The sequence below is a fragment of the Atta colombica genome, unplaced genomic scaffold (assembly GCF_001594045.1).
Source record: "Atta colombica isolate Treedump-2 unplaced genomic scaffold, Acol1.0 scaffold126, whole genome shotgun sequence".
In the NCBI taxonomy this organism is placed as follows: domain Eukaryota; kingdom Metazoa; phylum Arthropoda; class Insecta; order Hymenoptera; family Formicidae; genus Atta; species Atta colombica.
In genome coordinates, this window is record NW_017259213.1 from 2,687,343 (window position 1) to 2,697,601 (window position 10,259).

At 29.7% G+C, this 10,259-nt stretch overlaps 1 protein-coding gene across 10 annotated transcripts in view; it reads left to right on the plus strand.

Moving 5' to 3' along the window:
* The window catches only part of LOC108695203 (dystrophin, isoforms A/C/F/G/H), a 469,808-nt gene that overhangs the window by 21,017 nt on the left and 438,532 nt on the right, over positions 1–10,259 (plus strand). For 9 of the 10 annotated variants that reach the window (XM_018205000.1, XM_018188075.1, XM_018188074.1 and 6 more), the window contains exons 2-24: positions 428–489; positions 758–850; positions 1,347–1,424; positions 1,670–1,762; positions 2,428–2,517; positions 2,603–2,801; positions 3,010–3,167; positions 3,250–3,645; positions 3,745–4,386; positions 4,471–4,593; positions 4,668–5,147; positions 5,225–5,382; positions 5,457–5,824; positions 5,923–6,275; positions 6,344–6,778; positions 7,033–7,185; positions 7,622–7,783; positions 8,347–8,649; positions 8,731–8,874; positions 8,968–9,138; positions 9,281–9,463; positions 9,531–9,647; positions 9,783–9,902. In XM_018205000.1, coding sequence (XP_018060489.1) covers positions 428–489; positions 758–850; positions 1,347–1,424; positions 1,670–1,762; positions 2,428–2,517; positions 2,603–2,801; positions 3,010–3,167; positions 3,250–3,645; positions 3,745–4,386; positions 4,471–4,593; positions 4,668–5,147; positions 5,225–5,382; positions 5,457–5,824; positions 5,923–6,275; positions 6,344–6,778; positions 7,033–7,185; positions 7,622–7,783; positions 8,347–8,649; positions 8,731–8,874; positions 8,968–9,138; positions 9,281–9,463; positions 9,531–9,647; positions 9,783–9,902 — 5,081 coding nt within the window. The remainder of the gene's footprint in view (positions 1–427; positions 490–757; positions 851–1,346; positions 1,425–1,669; positions 1,763–2,427; positions 2,518–2,602; positions 2,802–3,009; positions 3,168–3,249; positions 3,646–3,744; positions 4,387–4,470; positions 4,594–4,667; positions 5,148–5,224; positions 5,383–5,456; positions 5,825–5,922; positions 6,276–6,343; positions 6,779–7,032; positions 7,186–7,621; positions 7,784–8,346; positions 8,650–8,730; positions 8,875–8,967; positions 9,139–9,280; positions 9,464–9,530; positions 9,648–9,782; positions 9,903–10,259) is intronic. The other variant, XM_018188076.1, reaches the window with a different exon arrangement.

Below are 10,259 nucleotides of genomic sequence, written 5' to 3' on the forward strand. Positions count from 1 at the left end.
CGTTATTTGTATCATTTTTCAATTGTTAATTTAACTCGATTGTCACGATTGATTTGTCTAAGTAAACATATTAAATTCACGTACGTTAAAATTTACATATAGAATAGATACGCGGAAATCTGAGAAATATTCTTCGATTTCCATCGATTATGACGTGTTAAATAATTATCGGTTTATTGAAAGACGAATTTCCGGAGAATTTTAATTAAATACGATAATTGATAATATATTTGAATATTCGTACGTCAGTTTATCGGATTGTAATATTACGTTAGTTAATTAACATGAAATACTATTTGACTTTTATAGTTTTAAATAATGGATTACGTAATGAAATCTATTCTTCTTAGAATATTTTAAGAATTTGCTAAATTTCCTCCGAAAATTTCAATAATTTATAATAATTTATAATAATTTATAATTACAGATGAGCGAGAAGACGTGCAGAAAAAGACGTTCGCCAAATGGATAAATTCGCAGCTTCTCAAGGTAAGGGATGTTATTCAGTCCAATTACCATTCGCCTGTTATTATTATACACACTCCATTTATTCGCGGGACTGTACCTCACGCACGGTATGCAAGGAGCAATTTCGCTCTTAAATCTCTTCATGCATGGAATGTAATAAGTATCTACTTGTTACACACATGCTCGTACTTGTGCGTTATCTTCTAACGCGATATAATAGTATGTTGAGGGATGCTTCGAGCGAGGAAAAAGTATAAAACGGATGTTTAATCCATCATACTTTCCGTAGAATCATCACGAGCCGATCAGTGATCTGTTCATCGATTTACGAGATGGAAATCGTTTGCTGTCACTTCTGGAAGTGCTCACTTCTAAGACTTATGTAAGTATGCCGCGTGCCTATCTGCACACCGCGATAATCGCTTAGCGTGGCTTAGCGCTGATCCGTAATTTTGCGCAAGTTTTCCGCATCGATGATGGACTGTCGAAAACGCTGTTAGATCGCAAAGGTAATCGTTAGAGCATCTCTTGACCGTCGGCGCTTTCTAATAAAATTATTCCTTATGCATTCCGCGTCAGTACAACTCGCGTTCCGTGGCGAATTGCGAGCAGGTGCGCGTGCATCGGGGTATATTTGCATAAGAGTATACGATTATGAATGTGTGGTAGGCGTAAGAATATATTCTATTCCCGAGATATAATACCGCGTCACGGCATTTGTATTGCCCCACGCAAGTGTGCTTTCATCGTTGACATTTATTTTGCACAATGAAGCTCATAGAGAATTAGGGCGCTTTACGTTAAAACGCGTGAGTTCCAGTAATTGCATGTTTTTTTTTAAAAAGCGAGATTAACACAATAGGATATTTATTTTACAGAAAAGAGAACGCGGCCGGATGCGGGTGCATCATCTCAATAATGTTAATAAAGCATTACAAATTCTTGAACAGAATAACGTAAGTATATAACTGCAGCGTTTATACAATGTTATATTCTAGGAATATGCTAAGCAGAATTACTACGTAACAGAATTACGAAAACAGATCGGTAAAATAAATCTTTATTTTATTTTATGTTAATTATAAGATATTGTTTATAGAGATAAATTAGTAGATTTTTAATTTAAAAATATAAATTTAATGTAATTATGTATAAATTATATATAAATTTCTATCAAAGCTGTATATAATATATATTTCAGGTGAAACTTGTTAATATTAGTAGTAATGATATTGTTGATGGTAATCCTAAATTGACACTTGGTTTGGTATGGAGTATTATTCTTCATTGGCAAGTAAGTTTTCGATGACATTTTTCATATAAATATTAAACTATATAAATTATGACAGAGTTTTTTTTATTTCAATTTGTAATAATTCAATTCATGTCATTTATAATTTTGAAGATAATATCTTTCTAATTTTGTACTGCAGGCCATTATTAGCAAGAAAACCTCTTATGTAAATTAAAATCTGATTGCAACATGCTTTTGATGTATTAAGTAATCATTTATGCCACAAAGTTTTAATTCATTATATGGAATGGAATCTAGTTTATGCGAGATTATTATTTTTTTTAATTTGAAAGATATTGAAAACTTTTTGAGCGAAATGAATTTAAGTATTAGCGTGGCAAAAATAATTTTAATCTTAATCTTTTAATTTCAATCTTTTTAACGAAGTATTTATTTTTAGCGAGAATTAACTCCTTAATTTAGATTTTGTCGTACTTGCTGTAATCGAGAGAACGTGAGGCCGGCAATATTTGTTCATAAAATAATTTCTTTTTATGTTGTAAATAATACAAGCAAAAAATATCTCTAAAACGAAATGTTTTAGATAAAATTATGTTTTATTGATTTTCTGGTTTTTGTATCAATTATTTATGTTTATTGTTAATTATCTTGATGTATCTCATCTATTTTCTATTAATCAATTTTTCTATGTTATACATACACAGGTACATTATCACTTAAAAGATCTAATGACAGAATTACAACAGACCAATTTAGAAAAGACACTTCTTGCTTGGTGTCGTCAAAACTCACAGGTAATACGTAAAAATTTTAGTTATGTATCTAATAAAATTTTACTGAATATCATTAAAGTAAAGCAATAATAATTTCTTTTTTTAGAATTATTCTGGTGTTGATATTAAAAATTTTACAACATCTTGGTCGGACGGCTTAGCATTTAATGCAATTTTACATAAATGGAAATCTCATTTGTTTGATTTTAATAATATCGCGCGTAAACATCCAAATGCTAGATTGGATCATGCTTTTCGGCTCGCACAAGAACATCTTGGTATCGAACGTCTTTTGGATCCCGAAGGTAATTTATTTGAGACATTCTAAATATTATATATAATAATATTAATTTTTTTTTGTATTTTATATATTTGGTATACAAATTTATGAAATTTATCACAGTTCAGTTCCTAAAAATTTATAAAAATTTAAAGTTACATAAAAAATTGCAAAATATATTGGATTATAAAGCAATGATATAACGATTTTTACAATGTTATATTTTATTTCAGATGTCAATACTTCAGTACCGGATAAAAAATCCATAATGATGTACGTTATGTGTCTCTTTCAATCGTTGCCACATTCCGGAGACGACATAAGTGAGCTAGATCTTTCAATCGCAAGTGACAGTACGCCAGTTAGTCCCGTTACAACACCAGGAACAGAGGTATATGAATCGTGATTTAGTAAATGGACGAGAGAATTACATTATATTAATGTATGACATATAAAAAAAAATTAATTTATAGAGTACTTTAACGTTCGGAAATTTTGGAATGCCATCATCTCGCCCAATGAGTTTAGCTACAAATGTTTCCGTCGAGCTTGGTGGCTATCAGGTTGCACTTGAGGATGTTTTAACGTGGCTTTTGGAAGCAGAGGATAAATTGAATCATGCCCCCGAGCCGGGCTCGACTCTAGACATATTGAAACAACAATTCCACGAGCATGAAACCTTCTTGATGGAACTATCCGGTCATCAAGATGGAGTAGGAACTGTTTTAGAGGAAGGTGCAAGATTGTTAGCTGAAGGCGGATTGCATAAAGATGAAGAGCACGAGGTTCGCGTGCAGATGTCTTTACTAAATTCTCGTTGGGAAGGTCTTCGAATGCGCGCCATGGAAAGGCAAACAAGAATTCATGAAGTATGTATCTATTTTTTGTTGATGAAAATAATATAATGCAGAGATAATTTTAATACATTAGTTATTTTATCTACAAATAAAATCTATGACTATTTCTAGGTCTTGATGCAAATGCAACAGGCTCAGCTAGATGCGTTACGACAATGGCTAACAAAAACGGAAGATCGAATTTCGTTGATGGCAGCAATCGAATTAAATCCATCGACTTTCGAGGACCAATTGAAACATCTCAACGAACTAAAACAAGATATTCATGCGCAACAAGACGTAGTCGACGGTATGAGGAATATGGTAGTAGTCGTAGATGAAGAAAATTCCGAGGCGGTTTATACACAAATGGAAGATCAGTTGTCTGCTCTCGGTGAACGTTGGAGTCATATCGGCCAGTGGAAAGAGGAACGACGTCAGCGATTGGAATCTTTATCTGCGCTTTGGCAGAGCATTACTGATGATTATAAAAGGCTAGTAGCATGGTTGAACGAAACGGAAATTACATTAAAGCAAATGGAAGCCAATCCGGCATCCGAATTTGGCGAAGTATTAGATAGAATAAAGAAATTGCAAATCCTTAAGGCAGAAATGGATATAAATCAGAAAAAATTAACTTCTCTACAAGAATCAATTCAGGATTTAGATGGTAACAGTTCGTCTTCAGAATACGCGAGTATTCTGGAAAAGATCGAAAACCTGCAGGATCGATGGGAAGCTGTTGGACAAATCATGGAAGTTCAATCCCAAAGGGTAATTCAATATCTTAGAATATTACATTTTAAAAAAGAATATATTTTGTTTCTTAATTCTAATCTTTATTATATTGCGTATTAGATAACAAATTCTGGATTTGAATTTGATTTAATGTCTGAAGAGAATGTAACAACTATTAAAGGAAACGAATGGATGTCCGAAACGGTAACAAGTATAGCATATAAAGAAGAAATTACTGCAACAGTATGTTTTTCTTATTTTTCTCAATATTTTTCAGTATTCCGCTTTTGTGACTTATGTAATACTTCTCTTTTCAGTCAACGCCATATAGTGATTCAAAGAAGCGGCGTGTTGATAATACTACTAAACATGAGTTTGAATCGGCATTACTTCATCTATATAAATGGCTAGATTATGTCGACTTAGAAATTGGTCGATCGGAAGGAGTATTTGATGAATTAAGCGTGGAAGAGAAGAAAGTTGTTTATGAAGATATTCTTGCAGATATGGACTCGCATAAAAATGAATATGATAAAGTTCTTGAAATTGGTAAACAATTAATTGATGAATTAAAAAATGCAAACGAATCCATCGAAGAAGAGGAATCTAAGATTAAGGACATACAAAATTGTTGGGTAGCGACAAATAATCGTCTTCAAGAGATAAAGAGACGTATAGATTATCTGGAAGAAGTAAAGAAATTCCGGACTGAATTAGCCAATCTAAATTTGATGTTAGAAAGTTACACCAAATGGTTCGAGACAAATAAAGAAAATAATCAGATAGAACTATTTAGGGTAACTAAAATGTCTTTTAATGTGTAATATGTATATATACGATATTTTAATCTTAATCTTAAAATATTATTATTCAGGTTAAAATGAAATCAATGAAATCCCACGATGAACGTATAAGAAAGTTGGTTGAAAAAGCAAAAGAATTATCAGAAAATCAAGTTGCTATTACAGAAACTAATAGTATGGATACAGACGTAAAAGCATTTTTCGTTAATTGGGAGAATTTATATACAATGTAAGTATTATTATAGGTATATACTTATATATTATAAATTTTTTAAATTTTTGTGTTACTTATAATATATATAGGTTATCCGAGCGATTGACTGAAATAACTAATGCTATTGATCGAACACCGCCTAAAAGATATATTGAAGCAATCACTAATCTAATGTCATTTATCAACAATGTAGAAGGTTTTCTATTGTCAGAACATATAATTATGTCGGGTGAGAAGATTATGGAAGAGCAAATAAAAAGATTTAAAAATATACAAAACTCGTTAAAAGAACAGGAAGAAACTTTCAAATACGTTAACTCTGCTGGACAAGATTTAATAGCAAAGATAAATGATGATTCTTTAGTACAGCGACTTAAAGATGAATTGCAAGATTTAAATACTAAATGGAGCGATATTCCTATTATTTTGGAAGAGAAACAACAAACTCTTATCAAAGGTAAATAGAAAATAAATAATAAGCAAAATAAGCATTGTTTTTTATTTTTATTTTTATTGTTATGATTACATAGGAAATTTATTAATACAATGTTTTAGATATTACAATTTTGCAAACATTTAATACCGAACTTTTTACCCTTGAATCTTGGTTGGAAAAATCATCATTGTATCTAGAAAATTTATCCAAAGATAACATTACGGATAATGTTGAAACAACAGAACATAAATTACAACAAATTCACTCATTTTCTCAAGAAATAGATAAAACAAAACCACAAATAGAAGCACTTCGATTATCAGCAAATGATATACTCGAAAAATCGGAAGCTAATTTTACAAGTTTGTTAAACAACAAATTGGAAGCTGTAACATATAAGTGGAACACAATTGTTAATGAGACTAAAAGTTTAAATGACAAATATGAAAGTGCTTTAAAGAAAAATGATAATGTAAGTACACAATTTTTATAAATAAAAGTATGAATGTTTTTTGCGTAACGGTTTTGTTTTTTTGTTAGATTATTAATGGTATAGAAGATTTCACAAAGTGGTTGTCAAGTTTAGAAAAAGAAATACCAATAGAATCAAGAATAACGTCATCAGTTGAACTTTTTCAAGTTCGTGGTCGATATCAAGCATTAAAAGATAACATTGATAAACGAGTGGAAGAGTTTAGAAATTTGAACGAAATGGGAAATGATAAATTATTAAGTTCAGAAGGATCATCCGTACAAGAGCTTGGTAGGCGTTTTACTTTTTTAAATGCGCGATGGACAGATGTTACAGATCGTATATACGAACGCTATAGACATTTACAAAATGCTAGTCATGAGTACGGAGAATTTCGTGCTTTAGTCGCACAGGAAAGTGATTGGTTGGATAAGCTTGATAAGCGATTAAAAAAATCGCCTAAAGCTGCTGCAGATGCAGAAGAAATTTCAGAAGAACTGGATGTAAGAATTGTTCAATTTTATATCTTTGTATAAATATTTAGCAACAATTATCCTATCATTTAAATCAAATAATTAGCTTAGAAAAAATAAAATTGAAAAAATTATTATAAGTTATTGTTTATCTTTTAAATGTTTTTCTTTTTTAATAGAAAATATTAAATTATTTCTCTTCGTAAAGTTTCGTAATTTTAACTAATTTTTTTGTATAATGCACACACAAACACTAACTAAAAGTAATATATATTATATTTAAGGATTTAGAAAATTACATACGAAATCATCCGGAATCTAGACTTGAGAAAATTCAAGAAATTGGTAAACAACTTATTGACAGTAATATCATGACTCATTCTATTGAAACAGACGTAGAGGGATTAACAAATCGATGGGAAAACTTAAACAAGCAGGTACGTATGTACTTGCTACAAGTCTACGTGTTTGTCATTAAAGTAAAGTGTATAATTTATACTAAGATATATCCTAAGGAGTTCATGTTACAGAATTATATGTATGTGCTAAGCATAGGTCCGAACATTTGAGACTTTAACAGCTTATAACCGCATGTGGCATTAGTTCTGTAGTAGCATTCTGAATTGCTCAGAATGGTTATGTGTGAACATTTATTTGTGTGAAAATTATAATATATAAAAACTATAATATATAAAATAGATATGCAACAAAATAAAAGAAAATTTTTGAATATTGTATTATTATATATACAATTGTATATTATGTTTCTGCTTGGCTAAGAAAAAACTATAATAATCAATCATTACAAATCTAATACTTGCTTCGTAAAGTTAGTTTAGTTAGAAAGATAGAGTATTATTATGTTTTGAGTAGGCAGGGCAACGCGCCAAGCTGTTGGAAGGATCAGTGAAACAAGCTCAACAATCAGAAGGGCGTATTCTTGCTCTTCAGCATTCTTTAACACAAATAGACTCCGTACTAACTGCACGTCTTGATTGCGATCTCACTGCTGATGATTTGCCTCACGATTATCAGGTCTGTTTATGAAAAAAATGATACATATATTATGTCATATTTTATATAATTAAAGGAATAATCCATAATCTAAAAATATTAGAACTGTAATGTTGCGAATTTGTTGCTTCTGAATATGATTTAAAAGCCGACATAATTCGAAAAAAATTATAATTACAATAACATCCCTTGAAGTATGTTTCTTATATTTGATAAGTTATGAAAAATAGATTTATCAAAATAAAAATTTTTGCGGAATATCATATTTACAGATACAGTTATTATGATAAGTATATTATATAAATAAGATTTAAAATAATTAAGAAAAGAATGTAAAGAGATATTAATATATTTTTTAATCTGTGTACATAACGAGATTATTAAAATAGCATGATCATGAAAGACTGTAGTTATTAAAATTTGCATCTTTTATATCAATCTTACTAACTATATAATTGTATCATAAAAAGAATGTCAAATTTTACTAATGCATATGGCATATTGCAGAGTATGACCTACATATATGAATATTAAGTATTATTTATTTTATATTATTTATGCATAATTATATGTTATGACTACAGAAATTAATGGAAGAATTAGAACAACAGCATGCTACGCTCGAGGAAATGGCATCACAAATTGAATCATACAAAGCTTCTGGTAAACAAGAAGCGGCACTTCGACTTCAAGAACAAATGTCCCTGATTGAACAGAAATATGCTAAAGTACAAAGAAAGTTTCAACGTTTTCGTTGTCCGACCAATATAGAACCTAGATTATCGAGAGCTTTACGAGAACTCAGAGGAATAGAAGAAGCAACTTGTTTGCTAGAATTATCATCAGAAGATCCCGAAGTCATCGAGGGTCAATTAAAACATTGTTTGGTAGCTACATGTTTATTCAAATATTGCATAATCTATGAAACTAATGCACATATCAATTATTTATTTGTTGTTGTCTTGCAGCGTTTCTATCAAACTTTAAGTGAAATTAAGAGTGAAATTGAATGTATAATCGTAACTGGAAGAAAATTAGTTGAAGATAAAGTTATTCCCGAGCCCGACAAATTTTCAAAGCGAATAGATATGTTAAAAGAATTATATAATAAGGTAAGTAATAAATTAAAGCCTAAATTTATTAATTTTATAAAAATTAAAAGAATGATTCAACAATTAAAAGAATGATTCAAATATTTATTTCAGCTTGGTCTTCACATAACGGAATTCAAATCCATATTAGAATCGGCATTAGATTTGTCACGCGACATGCATAAAAGTATGGCGTATATTAATATGTCTGTCGAAAGTATAAATAAGGAATTAGATACCCAAAAAAGTCTACCTGATCTGCCGGTGAATGCGATATATGTACAAGTATGTAAATCTTATTTATTTTGTATTCCAGATATAACGTAAATAACATCATTTATTAATTATATCTTTAGGAAATTGAACTATAAATGTTTTTTGATACAAACTATAAAATTTATAATTTATAATTTATTATTTACTACAGGAGACTCTGACCGAAGTAATTCCGCGTCTCAATGTTATAAGAGATAAATTGTTTGTATCGCAAAATCAATTTTCAAAATTATGCGATTCTATGTATCTCGAACAACTTAAGGAAAAACTGTCTGACGTAATTATAAGATTAGCTAATACAGAAAAGAGATTGCGAGTTTGTCAAGGCTCGGAGGTAAATTTTTTATAATATATCTGAATATTACATTATATAAATATACATATCTCTTATCTTTCTAAAGGATGAGCCTAATGTCGACGAAATAAATGCGTGGCTTTTACAAGTTGAAGAGAAGTTAAATAAATTAGATGCGGTTTCAATGGATCAACTTACTGAACATCACTTCGAACAGTGCAAGGTATTGAAATATTCGTATAACATGATACTAAAATACAATGTATAAAAAAGAAATTATTTATCTTATCTTTTAACGTAAAATAATTATTTTGATAAAACATTTTTGTAAATATTTTTAATATTGTTTCATTATTAGGCTGTGCAAAGTGAAATGATAGAAGCAAAACCGAAAGTTAATCAGCTTCAACGTTATGCATTTCATCCCCAAGTAGCTGAAGTATGTGAAAAATGGGAAGTCATTTCTAACAGAATACAAGTATGTATCCAATTTTTATTTAAAAATTAAAATTTGTTTATCTGTTATCTTTTTTCTAAAGTCAGTTTTATCATTCATTGCTTATTCGCTCATGGCTTATTCTTTGCTTTAACAATCGATATATGTAATGCTTGTGCTTGTTAGTACCATTACGTATATCTCTATCACATAAAACATCTTCATTAATATGTATATAAGACGTTTTATATTGCAAAATATGCAAAAATATTCTGATTTATTTTGAATATTAATTTTCATTAAATATTAATTTTTTTAATGTAAAAATTTTTAAAATATAAAAAAATATCCCCCTAATTTTTTTTATAGCATTTAAATGAAGCTCTCTCTCTCTCTCTC